At 45.5% G+C, this 20,032-nt stretch overlaps 1 protein-coding gene across 4 annotated transcripts in view; it reads left to right on the forward strand.

Moving 5' to 3' along the window:
• Positions 1 to 19,206, forward strand: part of LOC118359062 (AT-rich interactive domain-containing protein 3B-like) — a 70,177-nt gene extending 50,971 nt beyond the window's left edge. For 3 of the 4 annotated variants that reach the window (XM_035737289.2, XM_035737274.2, XM_035737299.2), the window contains exons 5-10: positions 10,453 to 10,636; positions 12,333 to 12,586; positions 14,055 to 14,330; positions 15,037 to 15,078; positions 15,181 to 15,273; positions 15,381 to 19,206. In XM_035737289.2, coding sequence (XP_035593182.1) covers positions 10,453 to 10,636; positions 12,333 to 12,586; positions 14,055 to 14,330; positions 15,037 to 15,078; positions 15,181 to 15,273; positions 15,381 to 15,565 — 1,034 coding nt within the window. In that variant the 3' untranslated portion in view covers positions 15,566 to 19,206. The remainder of the gene's footprint in view (positions 1 to 10,452; positions 10,637 to 12,332; positions 12,587 to 14,054; positions 14,331 to 15,036; positions 15,079 to 15,180; positions 15,274 to 15,380) is intronic. The other variant, XM_035737281.2, reaches the window with a different exon arrangement.
• The last annotated feature ends 826 nt before the right edge of the window (positions 19,207 to 20,032 follow it).

A 20,032-nucleotide genomic window follows, 5' to 3' on the forward strand; every position in this document is an offset into this window, starting at 1 on the left:
TGGTATTATGAAATACCCTAGTATACGGTGGCGGTGTCAGAAGAAGTCCTGAAAAATTGTCAGACTCCTGTCACTCAAGTCATAAACTGTTCTCTCTGCTACCTTATGGCAAGTGGTACCGGAGGGCCACGTCTAGGTTAAAAAGGCTCCTTAACAGCTTCTACTTCCAAGCCATAAGACTGCTGAACAATTAATCAAATGGCCACCCAGACGATTTGCATAGACCCATCCCTGCCCCCCTCTCGTTTTTACACTGCTGCTACTCACTGTTTATTTTCTATGCATAGTCACTCTACCCCTACCTACATGTAAAAATGACCTCAACTAGCCTGTACCCCCGCCCATTGACTCGGTAGCCCCTGTATATAGCCGTATTGTTATTTTTTTGTTATAATTTTGTTTTTGTTTTTTACTTTAGTTTATATAGTAAATATAATTTCTTAACTCGATTTTCTTAACTGCATTGATGGTCAAGGGCTTGTAAGTAAGCATTTCACGGTTGTATTCAGTGACAAATAAAATGTGATTTGATTTGATACAGTATAAATGGTAGTCGTCTTCCAGCAGGACAATGACCCCAAGCACACTTCAAAAAGCACCCAGGAAAGACTCAAGACAAAACGCTGGACTGTTCTGAAGTGACCAGCAACGAGTCTTGATCTAAGTCCCATTGAAGACTTGTGGAGAGATCTGAAAACAGCAGTTGGGAGAAGGCACCCTTCTAATCTGGGAGAACTGGAGCAGTTTGACCAAGAGGAGTGGGACAAACTACCAGTACAGAGGTGCAGGAAGCTCATCGATGGCTATAGGATGCGCTTGATTGCAGTTATTTTGACCAATGGCTGTGCTACCAAATATTAATTCTCGTGTCAATAATTTTGTCAACGTCATTTCTGTGAATGGATATATTAGGTTCTGAATTAAAAACAAAGGTTATGTAATATTAACAGTGAAATAAAGAATTGTGGAGACCAAATACTTGGTTCAATTTCAACTTATTTTTAGGGGAAATTGTGAGTTACTTGAAAAAAGTGCGAGGGTGCTAATATTTTTTGGCCACGGCTGTATATCGCCCAAACATGGTTTAGTGTCGAGTGTACTGTAGTAAGTTGATGCGTCAAAAAACCTGATGCTGGGGGTTTGTTTGGCTATTGGAGTAAGAGGTTATTATAGGGAAATCCTCTGTAGTAAAGATTTAGATTGAAATGTTGTAAGCCGGCTTTGTCTGTGCCATTTAACCAGAACAGTCAGGACTGGACTGGAGAGAGGGACAGAAACGGATCTGATGGTGGTTTTGCATCATGAGTAGCCACCACTAGTCAGCTACTTGTTTCCCCCACTCAACCCCAATGGACACCTATTCTTGTTACTCACTCAAACCCAATGGACACCTATTCTTGTTACTCACTCGTCATTCTATGGACACGTATCCTTGTTTACGCACATCACCACTTTTAACTGCAGCAGCTGTATAGAATTTAAAACTAGTTGTAAATATACACTGAGTACACCAAATATAAAAGTCACCTTCCTGAAACCGGTGCGCCTGGTACCTACTACCATACTCTGTTCAAAGGCACTTCAATCTTGTGTCCATTCACCCTCATTCACCCTCTTTCACCCTCATTCACCCTCATTCACCCCCATTCACCCTCATTCACCCTCATTCACCCCCATTCACCCTCTGAATGACACGCATCCATGTCTTAATTGTCTCAAGACTTAAACATCCTTCTTTAACCCGTCTCCTCCCTTTAATCTACACTGATTTGAAGTGGATTTAACAAGTGACATCAATAAGGGATCCAAGCTTTCACCTGGATTCAGCTGGTCAGTCTGTCATGGAAATGTTTTGTACACTATATATGTCGTCTTGTGATCTTTTTCTATTCTGTTATTTTACTTAGTATTATGTTATTGTATCATTCACTTCTTTTTAACCTGTGTTGTTGGAACTCTGAGCTTAAGAATTTCACTGTACCCTGCAATTACATCTGCGACCCTGTGCATGTGACTAATAAATTCTGAATTGATTTGGATTTGTTGAAGGCAGGCTTCTCTTTGAACTACAGTAGCTGCGCCGGCCGGCTCAGCACAGCCAGGCCTATTAGCTAGTGACTGAATCTCGAGGCTGACAGTAGTTGTGCCCTAATCGTCTTAATGTTACCAGGCTGTCGGTCAGTCAGCTGTGTTTACTGAGGGCCGGGCCACGTTGGCTTGGCGATGTGTTGGCGGCCAGGGCTGCGTAGTGTAGCGGCGTGGGAACAGTGGACGCAACGAAGTCCCTAACAGTAACCCAGAGACGGAGTGCTCTGTCCACACCAATTACACCACGAATGGGCTCCAGGGGATCCATGTATGCATTACATTACCACTCTGAGCAGGGCTAACACTCACGCTACAGAGCCCCCCCCATACAGGACAGGGAGGCTCGCTGTACGTACACACACACTATAGCAGAGCTACAATGGGAACATTCTGTGGCCTGTTTAATAGGGCTTTATTTTCATTTAACAGTTTCTGGAAATGACTTGCCTGAGAGTTTTACCAGCTCTTTCATATGAGCACATCTGTCCATACTATTATAGTAGGTGTTGTGTGAGCAAAATGGTTTCCAACTGAATCCAAACCTGTTGAATCTAACCTCCCCCGCTGGTCTGAGAGGTGGTAAAACGTCAGGCTACTCATGGTGCACTGATTTAGAAACCATTTATTTGATTTTCATTCTGGTTTCACTACACTACTAACTCAAAACCATGAGTGTAGCAACCGTGAGTGTAGCAACACGTTATATAGATGACTAGCTCACAGATTCAGCTCCTTGTGAGAAGTGTGTGAAACATGGCTGTAAAGAACTGTGACTGGGGCCAGAATAGAAATGTGATGGTACTGGAAAATCTCTCCTCTGTCCTCCTCCCTCGTCTCCCCTCACCCCATTTTCCCTCTCTTCTACCCTCACCCCCTTTTCCCTCTGTTTATTGTGCTACAGTTACAGCCACTGAAACTTGATAAGACCGTGGGGGATAGGTGCTGAGGGTAGTGCGCAGGGCAGGCGGTAGGGGGAGGGGCTGGATTAAGGGGCCTCCTGTCCCGAAGAGAATGATTAATGAGCCCCTAAAACTGGGGTGCCCCGCCTTTTTGATAGGGGGAACACTGACGGACAGCAGACTAGGGAAAGGCCACCACGTGTCTGGATTGCAAGAGGGATGAAGGTAACCAACAGACAGAGGAGGAACAGGGAAAGGAGAGAGGGGAGAGGGTGCCACAACTACAGAGGCATCAGAGGGGAAGTGGAGCGAAGGGAGGCATCAGGCCTGTGTGTTTGGAAACAAGGCCACAGTCTTTCATTTCCCCTGGAAATGGGCGGTCCGTCACTGGAGCAGACACTGGGGGTGTGTCCCAAACAGCACCATATTCCCTATATAGTTTACTGCTTTTGACCCGAGCTCTATGAGCACTACTTTTGACCTGTGCCCTGTTTAAATGTTCTGCAATATATGGAGAATATGGTGCTATTTGAGACGCAGTTTGGGTCTGGGGCTGGTCCAGACAGGCAGGAGCTGGGGATGGGCTGGCAGAGTAGAGTGGGCCCCTGAGGGAGGAAAGGGTGGGAACCGCAGGGCCAACCCCAGCCCAGCGCAGTCAGAGCCACTGCTTTATAATAAATGCCTTATAGAATCTTGACAGATGCCAAAAAGGACAACTATTCTTAGCTGCAGACATTTCTCTCTTTTTTTGATCAAAGCTGTGGTCAGCGTGTTGATATGTTAGAGGTCTGAGATTGTCTTGGGTAATTTTAAAACCCTGCCCGCCCAAATTACAAAGCTGTATTTAGATGCAGGCTCATCCACAGGCAGACCCGTCTGTCCTCTGTTTTTCCCCACTTCAAAACCAAAGGAAATTGGGGTTTTCCTGATGTTAGCTCAATGGGAATCTACTCCATCCTATTTGTTTTTAGTTTCGGTACCATCAGGGGCCCGCCCTTCTTTTATGTTTTAGTGTCTTTCTTTCTTTCTTCCTCTCCCCACCCCCACCTCTTCCTGTCCTTTCCTGAATCAATCTACTTGGTTGTGGGGTGTATTAAGTGATGTAAATGTTGCAGACAGAAACAAAATGAATAGAGCTGTAACGATTCCCTACTCTATTTGACAAGGTTTCAATCTGACCATTGTAACGTTAATGTAACATTTATATTTCTCTCTGTATTTCTCTCTCTCTAGTTCTCTCTTTGTCTATTTCTACATATGTGTCCTTCTGTGTGCACTGGAGTTGGGATTCCTCTCCATCGCAATCCAGTGATGGATGGACTGAAATAGTTAACGGCCCTGAAGGAGATCTTCACCAGCACAATAGCCCTGCACTGACAGACAGTATGGTGTATATAGTACCGTTACATACGACTCAGTAATGTACTGGTACACGTTGGGTTTTCAAGAGAAACGAGGAATGACAGATGTCTGTACTGTCGGGGGATAAAGGATGTCTCAAAAGAGCCTTAGTCCGCGTTGTCATTTACGCACACAGTCAGTGGTACAGTATCGATCCTACACCTTTTTATTGCTTTCTCTAGGTTACCATGTCAGTCCACGCTACTATGGTCCACGTATATAGACTGTTCCATTCCAGCTCAATGTTCCAATCAGCAGTTACCATAGAGAGGGTTTTGTATTGAGTTGTGAGGGGTGCCTGGTTTCCTCTCCTCCAGACCCTATGCTATCCCCAGTCCACAGCAACTGATGCTCCTGTATTGATCATCTCTTGCTGGGCTCCAAATGAGGCTCGCCAGCTGATGGCTTTATCTGTCAATCTGGGTGTCCATTGATTGAGAGCAGTTATCTATGAAATAAAGTGAGGTGTGGGGGGAGCAGAGGTCCACTGAGACCCTGTCAATGGTCCACCTGCCGGTGGAGAGGTTTCTGTCCCCTACCTGCCCTCTAAACCAGCCCTGTTTTAGTTGACCACCTCTGTGCCTCTGTGGTCACTGCTCTATTGTTATTTGAGGAGCAGCTGATTTCAGACCTGTCTCACTTGATTACCTCAGACGAGAATGATGACGTTTCATATTTTGACGGGGAGAGTAAACGTAGAAGCACAGTGGAGATCAAAAAGCCCTCTAGTAATGTGCTCATCATGTCCAATTTCATCAAGACAATTCTTCCTTTAAAAAATTAAATAATTGACAGAGATTTACCCGCCACTGCAATTTGGTTATTAGACTACTGAAACTGAATACAAATGTAAAAGTGTAGGCTATGGTTTGATCTCCAGTTGAGGTTGAGGGATTTGAGATCAGGGCTAGATCTCTTCCGTCTACCAGGCCATGTTTACCTGCAGGGTGAAATGAAGGTGTAAATACCCCCTCCCCCCCCATCACCTCTTTATCTGATGCACTCTTGATTATAGTCCAGTCAGCCAGTAGTCCAAGCCAGACCCCGCTTGGCCTCGAGGGACCAAAGGGATTTGGGTTACAGTCTCACTTTTCACACTATCCACATTCCGCCCTTTCAATCCCCCTCCCCCAATTCACCAGGTGACCCATCTTTGTGACCCATCTTTATGACCCGAGAGGAGGGAGTCAGGTTTCTCTCTCTCTTGCTCCTTCTCTCACCCCTTTATCGCTGATCTTCTTACTGAACTAATTGTTCCCAAGGAGAGAGAGATTACCGTCCCCATTTTGGACTGCAGCCAGATCACGGTCTACTCCGTGAGTTGTTACTGTTGTTCCTTTATCATTGACGAGACTTGATGTATCAAATGATTTGTCCTATACATTTTTAAAAAGGCTCTCGTTCCCAGGCCTCAATCTAGTGATTTACATGTTGTGTCCCGAGTTTAACATATAATGGAAGGTCTCTTTGTAATTTACTCCTCAAATGTTTGTTGTGGGGTTTATTTTTCATGATTTGTCATGAGACACTACCTCCCAGCTGTGCTTTTATATCCTCGCCTGCCTGGTGTTATTGGCCTCCTACATATATAGGGGGTGATCTTAACTCTCGCTATAGATAGGAGGGCTTGTTGGCTAGTGTGTGTCCACGTACGTGTGCCGTACCACTTGATCTGAATTGGTCAGTCATGTGATGCATATGAATGGCTCTCCCCAGACTAAAGATAGCTGAAGAATTCCATACCGTCGTTGGACTTTACCTTCTATGTCCCTCGGCCCAGCATTAAAAATCAAACAAACACTGCTCCAGCAGCAGCATAGCAGGCCCTGACAATACCAGGCTCGACCATATGAACATGTAAACTAAATGGCCTTGGGTCCCTGGGTAAACTAAACATCCAGCAGGAGCAGTAAGGGCTGCTTGTGGACTGTAGTGGGTCTAAGGCAGAACAAAACAGTGGTGGGGAGCTGCAGGCCCTTGTTTGGTCTAATCTTGGATATTGCTGGTGGTGGGTTGGGATTCAAAGGGGTCTGGGGGGAGGGTGATCATCTGAAAGGACTCAGACACTGACATGAGGCAGAGGCCATTTGTGTTTTGGCTGACACCTTTTTTTATAGCAGTAATCCAGGCTTTATCCAGCTGGCTGTCCCATCCACCTCATCCGCTCCTTCCCTCTCTCAGAGCATGGGGGGGTCCACAGAAAGCAATATATCCTTTAGATAATGATGGGCTTATAAATGCGCTCCTGCCTGTCCTTGTCTCTCTCTCACCTCTCTCCATCCTCTCTTTCCTTCCTCTTTTCCTCCTCCTTCACTTCCGAAGAGGTGGAGCAGGATGGTAGTGAAACCCCACACCTCGTGGCAGCACATTCTGTAAAAAATGCATTTCCTGTCTCTTCTCTGCCCCTGTCAGCTGGAGTGCCAGTAATGTGAAATCAGCTATATATAATTTATTTATTATAGAACTCTTTAATGCAGACAGCTGTTTTACACAATAATTGGTCAGCGATCATCATGTAATGACGTTGTTTTTTGTCTCACGGAGATGGAACGCATCCTTGGAACTGTAGGGAGCAGTGTGGATGGTCGAGGGGGTTAAACCTATCATATGACGAGGGGATGCTTCAACACCAGTCTCATTGGTGTGTTTTTTCAATCCTGGAACTGTGACTCACTGATTTGGCTGGTTCAGACTGCAGTAGGCTGGTCTCAGTCTCTCTTTCGGTCTTGTTCTCTATCCAGCATAATGTCTTCTAAGCTGGACTGTGCTCACTACTGAAAATAATACCTCAATTACTGTACTTTAACTCCCTCCCAGTGGGGTGCCTCCTGGGGGCCTTTCTCTGTTGGGCCCTGGCCCTGTCTGAACACTGGAAGTACCGCGACTGGAGGAAGGAGTTAGGGAGTGGCTCAGGGAGCCTTCACCACCACAGCACTTCCCACCACCATGACCCCTGACCTCCACAGCCATTAATCACTTGCCTCCTGATGGCCTTGTCCCAGGGGGAAAATCAGTCCAGGGCAAAGGACGATGGGAGGTGAAGCCTGTAGCCAATTACAAATTGTTTCGGTGCTGCTGTGGACAAATCCCTGCTGCCCTTTGAGGGAAAGCAGCCAATAGTGGCCAACATTAACCCTAGCTTGAGCTAATGCTTCAGCTGTTCTGTGGCCTGCTATCATGGCTACTCTGCTCTGCTACTCATTTCTGCATCGATTGACTCGGGGGTTGGGTTTCCCAGATTAAACATGAGGTGTTTAAAGTGATTGTGCCTACAGGCCTAAAAGAGCTGGAGCAGATGTTTCTCACCAAAGACTGGTGGGTTGTTAGTTCTCACTAATGCTTCTCTATCTCCTCCAGTCCAGCTGAAGGGGCTTTGGTTAATTACGTCATTTAATCATATTCGTAAATGGGTTGTTGCAGTTTGCTCACATTTCAGCAGATCCTGTTGAAACGTGTTCATTTGATTCTGTACCGTTAGGTTTATTGTACCGTCAGGTTTATTGTAGTGTTTGTATTGTATTACAAATTCAGAGTATAAATCTATTGTCTAAATTTAAAATACTGATTTGCTTCTTGCTATACATCGCTTCCTGATGGTCCTCTTCCTGACATTGATATTACTCTCCTGGAATGGAATAGAGGCATTGGTGTGAATTAAAGCCTAAATGCTGGGTTGTCAGTGCAGGTCAGGTCTATTGTGCTTATCTGTTCTGGCCTCATTGTCCAGGGGGACATACGGCTGGCTGTGTATGAAAACGGCTTCCTGCTGACCTGCACTTTAATTCAGACATCAATAACCCCTGGCCAACCTTTGACCCCTGCAGTTGTACTAATTGTTTGATGCAGGATTGATGTCCTTGCAGCGCTGCATTAAATAACTGGCCTGACCAGGGCTCAGGCTGGCCTTTTACATCACATTCCTGCTGCTTTTGATAGGCCGTATGTTCTGGAAGCGCAGGGCTACTGGCTCATGATCTATCTACCCTCTACCCGGCCTCTCTCTCTCTCTCTCTCTCTCTCTCTCTCTCTCTCTCTCTCTCTCTCTCTCTCTCTCTCTCTCTCTCTCTCTCTCTCTCTCTCTCTCTCTCTCTCTCTCTCTCTCTCTCTGTCTCTCTCTCTCTGTCTCTGTCTCTCTCTCTCTCTCTCTCTCTCTCTCTCTCTCTCTCTCTCTCTCTCTCTCTCTCTCTCTCTGTCTCTCTCTCTCTCTCTCTCTCTCTCTCTCTCTCTCTCTCTCTGTCTCTCTCTCTCTCTCTCTGTCTCTCTCTCTCTGTCTCTCTCTCTCTCTCTCTCTCTCTCTGTCTCTCTGTCTCTCTGTCTCTGTCTCTCTGTCTCTCTCTCTGTGTCTCTGTGTCTCTCTGTGTCTCTCTCTCTGTGTCTCTGTGTCTCTCTCTCTGTGTCTCTGTCTCTCTCTCTGTCTCTCTCTCTCTCTCTGTGTCTCTCTCTCTGTGTCTCTCTCTGTGTGTGGTGGCTGGTGGTAGTGACACTATGCTCTCTGTGCTAATCAAACATCCTGCCTGATGTCATCTCATCCACCACACAGAGAGACAGGACTCCGGACACATTACTGGGCTGTTGGCACTTCCTTAATCTTACAGGAAACTGATATTATGTCATAGCGGCCATGTACAATCTGTAGTTAATTTCATGTTATGTGTATATTGTACCCTAGTTTTGTGAAATGTCTTTCTCCTTTCAGATTTGTTTTTATTTATTATTACTTCAACTACTACTACTGTACTATAGAACGTGGCTATTTTGGCAAAAGTACTTTCTGTTTCGGAGTCTGTTAATTGTCTCTTGAAATCAGAATGTGGAATTCCGGGAAAAGCTGAGACTTCCCACTGTCTTGTAGGAATGGGGGATTTTGATTTCCTAGCTTAGCTAGCTGTAGTTACCGCTGGCTTTGTTGATGGTCTACTGTATATAGGCTTTAGTCGTAAGGGTCTGCAGTGTTTTCTAACACACGTTCCTCTCTGACATGAGATGAGAGGTAATGCCTCTACAGCTACACCCCGCTTCAGAGTTAGCTAGCAACACTTACACAAGCTAGCCCATGTGTCCTCCAGTCAGAGCCAATGATTCTAATGGTTTAATTAAAGACAACCTGTGCCTCGGAGGACTGGACTGACTGTCTGCTGTTAACTTGAGGCATTGCATCAGGACCAGGGCTTATCTCCTCCTGGCCTGATCACATTGCTATTTAAAAAAAACATTAATGGGTCTTATTCCAGGTTAGAGCTGCTAGCAGGCTGCGGAGGCTGGGAGGATTGGCTGCTATAAACCACCGTGCCACAAAGCTGGCCTGGCTTCAGGCTGTCTGTCCTCTCTGCCCAGCAGCCACTCAGCACCAGGCCCCAGGCAGCACTGGCACAACAGCTAACAGCCGAGGGGTATAGGTTTACTCTCCACAATCCTCTAAATAAGCTTCATCATACCGGGCAAACCATGCCCCCCACCCCACCTCGCCCAAGGATTAGCAGACCTACAACCCCTATCGGGGCTGGAGAGTAGCACTTTTTTGATGCTGGTGCACACTAGGCCAGGGCTAGGCTGCACCTCCCCGCCCCTCCCTCCCCCCCGACACACACACTTTCTACACGCTTTACTGCAGATAAGCTGTTAACCAGATTAATGCATCTGTATCAAAAGTCTGGAGCAGGTTCACTTTGTTGTTTGCAAATCCCTCTTTCCAGGTCAAGCTGTTTTTGCCTTAACTTGGCTAATATGTTCTCTTTGTCATTTTATACCGATGTGTTTACGTTTCCCAGTCTAATCCAACCGGCTCTCTGAGTTATGGGCCTCTGTCACGAGGGCAGTAACGATATCATCTGGGTATTTGTTTCAGCAAACCATGGGGGGTGAAAATGTACTTGCATTAACTGTTCGAAGCATGTTACAGTGCTACGACAATATTGAGTAAAAAAAAAAACAAACAGTTTTAGGTTGTTTTCATGTTGTTAAAACATGCAACAAGCCTCCTCACCCACACCATTCCAGCTCCTTCAGCAATGTAACGTCAACATGATATTTGGATCCATATTGATGCGTGTGGTTCTACCTTCAGGGACTCCAGTGAACCGCATCCCCATCATGGCCAAGCAGGTTCTGGACCTGTACATGCTTTACAAGCTGGTGACAGAGAAGGGCGGCCTGGTGGAGGTCATCAATAAGAAGATCTGGAGAGAGATCACCAAGGGCCTCAGCCTGCCCACCTCTATCACCTCTGCTGCCTTCACCCTCCGCACACAGTAAGTCTCTCTCTCTACCCCATTCTGCTTAGTCATGTGTCCCTATGATGCGTGTCTCTTTCTATGACGTCTATGTGTGTGTCTGTTTGCATGTGTCCATTCATCCTGACGTGTGTGTGTGTGTGTGTGTGTGTGTGTGTGTGTGTGTGTGTGTGTGTGTGTGTGTGTGTGTGTGTGTGTGTGTGTGTGTGTGTGTGTGTGTGTGTGTGTGTGTGTGTGTGTGTGTGTGTGTGTGTGTGTGTGTGTGTGTGTGTGTGTGTGCATCCCTCTTAACTACTCACCTTCTCTCTCGCTGCATTCCATCCTCCAGCCATTACATCACACGTGTGAGGAGCCCATTGATCCAGTAGATTTTGTGATGTGATTTGGGTCAGAGTTCACAGCAATTGAGGTGGGCTTTCACTGAGGGGCGAGAGTTCTGCGTTCTGTAAGCCCCTGTGTAGGGCTTTAGCTCTCTATACTACTGCCTCTATACCAGAGAGCCTTAATGAACCTTTTATGTATTTTTAATGCTAGCCTACTCAGCCTGCCTGTTCTCTCCAGCAGCAACGGTCCACTGGTCTTATATAATGGATAGTGCTCTTCACTCTGTATTGATCCTCAGTGTTCTCTCTCTCTATTATGCTCTTCGCTTTTATACATTTTTATGGGGTGGAAAAATACCAATGCTGCTGCTGCTACTGCACGCTCACAGGCTGTTACATACCATGGTCTCTGTTAGGTAACACTTTGACCTCTCTGCCACTGCATCTACACTACCTGAACAAAAGTATGTGGACACCTGCTCGTCGAACATCTCATTCCAAAGTCATGAGCATTAACATGGAGTTGGTCCCCGCCCTCCACTCTTCTGGGAAGGCTTTCCAGTAGATGTTGGAACATTGCTGCGGGGACTTGCTTCCATTCAGCCACGAGCATTAGTGAGTTCGGGCACTGATGTTGGACGATTAGGCCTGGCTTGCTGTCGGCGTTCAAATTCATCCCAGAGGTGTTCGGTGGAGTTGAGGTCAGGTCTCTGTGCAGGCCAGGGGGATTGTCATGTTGGAACAGGAAAGGGCCTTCCCCAACTGTTGCCACAAAGTTGGAAGCACAGAATTGTCTAGATTGTCATTGTATGCTGTAGCGTTAAGATTTCAGACTGTGGCTGCTTGGCTATGGAAATCGGTTTAATGAAGCTCCCAACGTTCTTGTGATGACGTTGCTTCCAAAGGCATTTTGCAACTTGGTAGTGAATGTTGCAACCCCACTACGTGCTTCAGCACTCAGCGGACTCTTTCTGTGAGCTTGTGTGGCCTGCCACTTCGCGGCTGAGCAGTTGTTGCTCCTAGACGTTTCCACTTCACAATAACAGCACTTACAGTTGACTGGGGCAGCTCTAACAGGGCAAAAATTTGACGAACTGACTTGTTGGAAAGGTGGCATCCTATGACGGTGCCACGTTGAAAGTCACTGAGCTCTTCAGTAAGGCCATTCTACTGCCAATGTTTGTCTATAGAGATTGTGTGGCTGTGTGCTAGATTTTATAGACCTGTCGGCCAAATCCACTAACTTGAAGGGGTGTCCACATACGTTTGCATATATAATGTGTGTGTGTGTAGTCTGATCTGAAGACCCATGTATTCACGCATGACTGTAAGTCGCTTTGGTCTGCTAAATTGCATATCTTATGTTATATTTTAATGTTTGTCTCATTCAGGTACATGAAGTACCTGTATCCCTTTGAGTGTGAGAAGAAAGGTCTAAGTTCGCCAGGCGAGCTTCAGGCGGCCATTGACAGTAACCGCCGGGAGGGCCGTCGCCCCAGCTACAGCAGCAGCCTCTTCCGCTTCTCCCCCAGCACAGCCCCTCACATCCTCTCCCCTCCCAAGATGCACCTGTCTGCACTGGGTGCCGGAGCCGCTGGGAGCCTCAACGGCCTGCTGGCCTCACCCGTCCACTCTCTCAAAAAAGGTGAGTATTAAAGGATCAGCAACTTCTCAATAAAAAACTGGAAATAAAGGATTAAGATTGTAAAATAAATAATTAATTCAAATAAATACTGGAATTAAGATATAGCCTAAACACACAGTAGGCATCTTGACAAAAGGAAAAGAAAGACCATGCTCTCTATTGGGTTCAAATAAGATAGAAGTGAGAGTTGGGCTCCGGGTTTGCGCATCGGACTGATCGGAGCGCAACCCTCAACAAATATCCATAGTGCCTTAGCGCTCTCTGTCGCAATGGTTAGGAACTACAGGATAATTTTCTTTCATTGTCTGGATAGGATTAGACACCACAGCCTACAGACTGTAGAGAGTCAGACATTATGTACAGTACAAGTATTACAAGAATAAATGCTCTGATTTCTTAATGGCCATTTACAGAAGTATTTTGTACTTTACACACTTTACACTCATTGGCAGGACTTGTGTTATGTAATATCTGCAGCACAGGAGGTTGGTGACCACTTAATTGGGGAGGACGGGCTCTTGGAAATGGCTGGAGCGGAATAAGTGGAATGGTATCAAACACATGGTTTCCACCACCCGAGTTGTGCAGCGGTCTAAGGCACTACATTGCGATGCTTGAGGCGTCACTACAGACCTGGGTTCGATCCCGTGCTGTGTCACAGCCGGCAGTGACTGGGAGACCCATGAGCCGGCATATTGGTGCGCCTGGCAGTCAAGAAGCAGTGCGGCTTGGCAGGGTTGTGTTTCGGAGGACGCATGGCTCTCGGCCGTCGCCTCTCCTGAGTCCATACGGGAGTTGCAGCGATGGGACAAGACTGTAGTTACCAATTGGAGACCACGATATTGGGAAGAAAAAGGGGTAAAAGTACAGAACATGTGGTTTCCATGTGTTTGATGCCATTCCATTCATTCCAGCCATTATTATGAGCCGTCGTCCCCTCAGCAGCCTCTACTGTTCTCCAGTGTGTATTGTACTGTAGATTGTGTGACGATCAATGTGCTATGCACTCCCTTTGTGATCAAAGCGTCTGAGTGTGACTGAGGGTTTGACCCTGGGCTGTTCACTGTCTCTTAACCATTTACTACTGATTAATACCATGTTTCCCACAGACAGCAGGACACTTTACGGCAAGCCTGGATTACAGCTGTCTGTCCTCATCAATAGGATCTGGCTGGATCACTACCATTACCTGTTTTTCTTATCTGATCTTACCTTTGATGTTATTGGAATGCTGCTCAGTTACAGAAAATACTGCCCACATAATTGCTGTGTTTTTTTTGTGTTTTTTTTTCTAAAAGAGGTAGTTATTGTTTCAACAGATCTCCCTCCCTTTCTTTGGCCTCATTTTACCATGTTAAATTGTCATTTTATCAAATATTTTCTTCATATTTTACAATACTGAAATTATTCTCATTTTTGTTTCCATGAAAGTAACATATCCTACCTCTCCTACCCTGCCTCTCTTTAGAAGAGGTCACCCCCTCCGTGATGGCAGCGGCTCGTGGTACCTCCATGTCCCTGTCGCTGGGGCAGCAGCAGGTGGCAGGGCTGGCGCGGGCTGCCACTCTGGAGCAGCTGAGGGAGAAGCTGGAGACTGGCGAGGGCCCTGAGAGGAAGATGGCACGCCTGGCAGAGGAGCAGCAGCAGCAGCGTCTGATGCAGCAGGCCTTCCAACACAACCTGCTTGCCATGGCCTCCCAGGTCCCCATGAACCTGCGCCTGGGCAACAGCACCACCGCTAGAGGTACGTGCCCAGGCTGACTCCCCCTGGGCACTCTATACAGTTACATATCATAGTCAGTTTGTATCCGACACATACAGTACATTCCATACGTTTTCGAGATTGGAGTAATTGCCTGATATGCACTAGAAATCATTTTCTCAAGGAAACGCATACATTTAAGTAGATGAGTGATGTACACTGAAGCTCCCTCAATGCCTGACTCTCTGAGCACCATGAAAAAACGCACAGCCTACACCAGATTCCCTCCGCTCCCCCGTGAGATAGAGGAGGATGACATTTAGAAGCCATTATAAAGGCAACGCAGCGGTCACTGCACAACAGAGATAAAGGCTTTCAGCCCACTCTGCTAGCTGACTCACTGACCTGTGCCTCTTCAGCTCAGCCTCTGGCTGTTTGTATATATGTCATAACACATGCTTTGTTTGGTGCCTTAATGTTATCACATGCTGGTTATTCCCCATGTCTCTCTCTCACACACACACACACACACACACACACACACACACACACACACACACACACACACACACACACACACACACACAGTAGAGGTTCAGCCTGTATGGGTGTTGAATGTGTGTGTGCGAGTACAACAATCAATGCATTATGACTGCTACACAAGAAATGCTTTGAGAGGGGAAGTGCAGAATGTTTTCCTGGGTTTTCCTGGGTTCACTGTGACATGATTGTGTTTCTCTCTCCTCAGTGGGTTATGCAGATGTATGCTGCAAGACACCCACAAGGAAATGTTCGTGACACCCAATTCTCACTTACTGCATGCTATTGTACAGTACCTGATTCTGCTTTCTGCCCACACTGGTTTACACTTCCTCTTTCTCTTTCTTTCCAGATGAGAAGCAGCAGGACATGGCTCTGAGCATCTCCACCAATGGATCTGCTAGCATCAGTGTGTCTGTGGAGGTCAACGGCACTCTCTATTCAGGTGTGTGTGTGTGTGCGTGTGCGTGCGTGCGTGCGTGTAAGAAATAAACGGATTTGGTTGTGTTGTTTATCTTGCTGTAATATTCTGTTTGTCCATCTGTCCTGTAGGAACCCTGTTTGCACAGAAGTCAGGCGCACCAGGGACTAGCGTGTCCACTGCAGCAACAGTGCCCTCTGCTGGACCCAGCGCTGGGTTTGGGTTCGTCACCTCTGCCCACAGCCACAGTCCCAGCTCTTCCTCTTCTTCCAAGGGGCCTTGCTCAGCCGAGCCCTCCACCAGTGGCTCCCCTTAGCTCAGGCCGCCCTACAACCCACTCTCTAGGCTTTTCATCAACACCGAGGCCTAGTATGAATATAGTACATTGATAAATCGATAAGAAAAAAAGAAACTGGTGCACAACAAATACCTCATTGCTCTTGTCAACCTTGGCTACCCGTTTATGAATACACAATTCACACACCCAATTACATCTCAAGAGAACATGAACACACACACACACCTATGCATTTTACACACATACACACATACACACATGCATTTCACAGACACCCAGCACACAGACACTCTTATCCCAAACACATGCTAAACACAATCAGAGCTCAGCCAAAACCCACTGACAGGTGTTCACAACTGAACTTGAAGAGTTTTATTTTGTTTGTTTGTTGGCTTTTTGTTTTTTTGATTTGAGTTTTTTCGAATTAATATTATTATTATTATTAATACTATTTTTTTAGTTATCTTTTTACATACCTCAAATCAAGTAACCTGCAGTGGTATCTTTACCTCAGGAGCTGTAGTATACTTCACCTGAATTAACTTTATTTTTGTATCCTTTTTGATCTTGTTGAAATCGTGGGAATTTCTGGGAATTTCACAACGGAACCTCACTCACCTCAGCACACCACCTACGCATTCATACAGTAACCCTATCACACCGCTCGAGTTGCCATGACGACAGGCCGTAGCCTTTTTGCTTCTGAGTGCACTACTTTATTGATCCTACAGATCGCCATGTAATACCTCATATACAGTAGTCACTCCCACAATCAATACCAGGGAGTCACCCCCTCATTCAGCCTATTTGGAATGATGTACTTAATCTTCAATCTAACACAAGAAACTGATGGGCAATGTGTCTAAAGGGCTTTGAGGATCAGAATTATCTTTGGATATTTTTTCACACACGGTATGAGGTCATAAGAACTGACTGATCCGTCTATCTGTTTAGGACTAGCAAGCCCCAAGCTCACCACCCCGGATCTATCTAATAATCAGAAAGGTAGTGAAGGTGTTCTAGTCCCTGCTCTGGGATCAGTGTGTGTCCCTAGTTCAATTCAACAGAGAGGAGAGACAAATCACCCATCAATGGTTTTCCTCCAACACTGGCAGACCAGACCTGAAGTGTTCTAACCACATACCTTTTCAAACCTCATATTCACCTCTCCGTGTGGGAGAGGGCCCTTTCTCAGGAAGCACAGTGAAGTCTCTTATTATGGACTCGCTTTGTCATTTAAAAAAGGATTCCACCAAAAGAATGCGCAAGTCTAACAGACTGTCTTCAAAGAATACCTCAGACTCTCTAGAAGGAGACGTACACTACATACCTCATTGCTGCAAAGGCAGCGTGACTTGACCTGGTGGTTTGAGTCCCTGCGACGAGCAACGGTCCACAGGAGTGGACCCCTCCCGAATGCTGGACTACATACGTAGACTTGACTACTGGGTTTTCTTGGGGACACATTATTATACCAAGCTGAACTGGGATGGGCTTGCTCTCCTCCGGTTTTCTCTGTATTTGTTTGGTTTACTTCATACTGCATTTTATGAGACAAAACCTATTTAAGAGTATTGCTCTGCATGTGTACAATCAGGTGGCCAGTATTTTACACCGTAATCCTCTGCTGTGTGGTAGCCTCTGGCCGTTGCACAGCTGAATACCAAAGACTAGCCCTGTCTCCTGCCCAGGCTGTTATGGGCTAGCTGCTGTGGGTTAGCCGAATAGGCTAGCTGAACCACTAGGTAGGATACAGTGGAGTAAAGAATGTGTTCTATGCCCATCTTCTGTAGTCCATACTGTTAAAGTTGTCAGCTCTGGTCATGTTGCTTTCATTAGCTTCTTAATCAGACATTTGCCTACCTGTGATTGAGTCTTGGGCCCGGTATGGTTCTGCCTGGCATGGGCACCCATCACCTGACATACCAGGGATATACCTCAGTGAGTTATGCTGCAGTGAACAGTGCATGACACACAAGGCCCTTTGGCCTAATCTCTACATTGAATAAGACAGAAAGGGTAGCTGTTTTGACAACTGGTTTCTGTCTCAATTCAAAGTTCAGGCCTCCCAAATTTCTCAGACACATCCACAGTTACAGTATTTCCATTCTCAAACTGTTCAGGTAATTACTCTGCATTTTTAATAGAACATGATTTGAATGAAATTAAATTCTAGCATTATCTGTGAGGCATTTAACTGTTTCTAAACCTTTCACCCCTGCTCTCCTGTAATCTCTGAGGTGGGCAGCCTTGTTGCTTTTAGTAAGCTGTGTTTTAGCTGTTATTTGTTGGCTTTTGTGGACTTTTTGCGGTGCAGACCACCGACCAGGATTACAGGACCACCACAACATATATACAATGACTAAAGAGACACCTGCAATCGTGATGAAATATTATGTCCACATTTAATAAAGGTGAAAGATGTAGTTGCTGCCTTAAAATCAGCTGTGAGAGAATAGTGAACCTTTCAGGACTCTCTGCTAGGAATGACTGTTTTATCTTCAAGCTTAATCCTTTGAAGAGTAAATGATCTTTATGAATTAAGTCAGGCATTAAGGCATTCATAAATCATGTTATTGGTTTCAAAACCAAGGTATGCTATTTATTTGTGTCGATTTTTCTTCTTCTGATGGACCGAATTAGCTTGATCGCTTAGGTGGTGTCACAAAAACCCTTTTTTCGTTTCTCTTGTTTTAGAAACTGACATTTCTGTTTTTTCCAATCAGTCTAGTCAATGACTGTCTGACAGTGTATCCTTACAGCCTTTGCATGAGAGAGGGGGAGTGTGTGTATGAGTGTGAGAGCAAGTTCAGAATATGCTAGAGGAGGGTGTGTAACAACCATGTAATGCCACGTAGGAGACTGCAGGTGGTGCTGTTCTCTAAAACGTCACCATGACAAGGGTGGGAAACAAGTTAAAACCACATTTACTGGGAAATCAGTTTACAGCTCAGGCTTATGTGGGATACAATTGTTGGTGTGTGTGTGAGAGAGCTCTTGAAGACCCCCTACCTCTTACCTCGGGCATTGGGCTGCTGTCATTGTTGCATTTGATATTGAAGTTATGCAATTGGCATGTATACTGAGGGACACATCCAAATCTTGGACGACCCAAAATCTGTCTCTACTGACTCGCTAAATGCTATTTTAGACTGGTTCGGTTTTTGTCGCTTTTTGATTTTTGTCATCAGTTGCAGGCAAGGTCACATCACTCAAGAAACTGTGAAGTTGAAAGTCTGCAGAACCTTGTCCCTGGATGGTTTGGATTTTATTAGATTATTAATTGTTTAAATCTAACCTGATCTGTGTAATACAAGTGCATATGCAAGTGGTTATTGAATACCTCATTTATCAATTCTGTTGTTTTTGGCTTGTACAATGCTCCGTATATACATCTGTGAGGTTTGTGCATATTTTTGTACTGTTATTATTATTATTATTATGGACATGGTAATGATATTATAGTTTTGTCTTTTGATTAAAACAAAATTGGGACAACGTAAATGCTTGTAAAACTGGTTTGTGCTGATTGTATTTAAAAGAGGAGCACTTTTCCAAAGTGATTTTGACATTCAGTTTTGTTCACATTAGTAATATAAAGATATGGTTCTCAGGGCTTTAAACTTGTATGTCATGATAAAGTTTTACTTTATATCTTATCTGTGTGTGTGGTTTTTGTTGTGTGGCTTGAATTTCCTTCCACTTGCCAGTTGGTCAGTGCATGCTCGCAGTACACGTACTGGTAATCTGTCTGGCCCTGTGGCCTTGTGAATGTTGATCTGTTTAAAGGTCTTACTCACATTGGCTGCGCAGAGCGTGATCACACAGTCTTCCGGAACAGCTGGTACTCTCATGCATGTTTCAGAGTTAGTTTCCTCAAAGCAAGCATATAAATCGTTTAGCTCGTCTGGTAGGCTCGTGTCACTCAGCAGCTCTCGGCTGTGCTTCCCTTTGTAGTCTGTAATGGTTTGTAAGTCCTGCCCCATCCGGCGAGCGTCAGAGCCGGTCTTCGATTCAATCTTAGTCCTGTATTGATGCTTTGCCTGTTTGATGGTTTGTCGGAGTGCATAGCGGGATTTCTTATAAGCTTCCGGGTTAGAGTCCCGCTCCTTGAAAGAGGCAGCTCTAGCCTTTAGCTCAGTGCGGATGTTGCCTGTAATCTTTGGCTTCTGGTTGTGGTATGTATGTACTGTGCTATTGCCTGTGTGAGAGATAAAATTCCTAAGAAATCTCCACGTGTCATTACGAAAAGAAACTGGAAGCGGTTTGATATTCAAGGTTTTTTACATTATGTATCTAGCATTGCATGGAATAGACTGGAATTAATCCCTGATGTTCAACTAGCCTTTTCTTACTTCCACAACGCATTCCAGGATGTATGCAATAGGCATGCCCCTTTTTTTAAATTCATGATTAAGGGCAGAGAGAACCCTTGGTTTACTAAGGAACTTACAAAAATCACAAGGGAACGAAATGCTATGTGGG

This window comes from Oncorhynchus keta, chromosome 2 (genome assembly GCF_023373465.1).
Source record: "Oncorhynchus keta strain PuntledgeMale-10-30-2019 chromosome 2, Oket_V2, whole genome shotgun sequence".
Taxonomy (NCBI): Eukaryota; Metazoa; Chordata; class Actinopteri; order Salmoniformes; family Salmonidae; genus Oncorhynchus; species Oncorhynchus keta.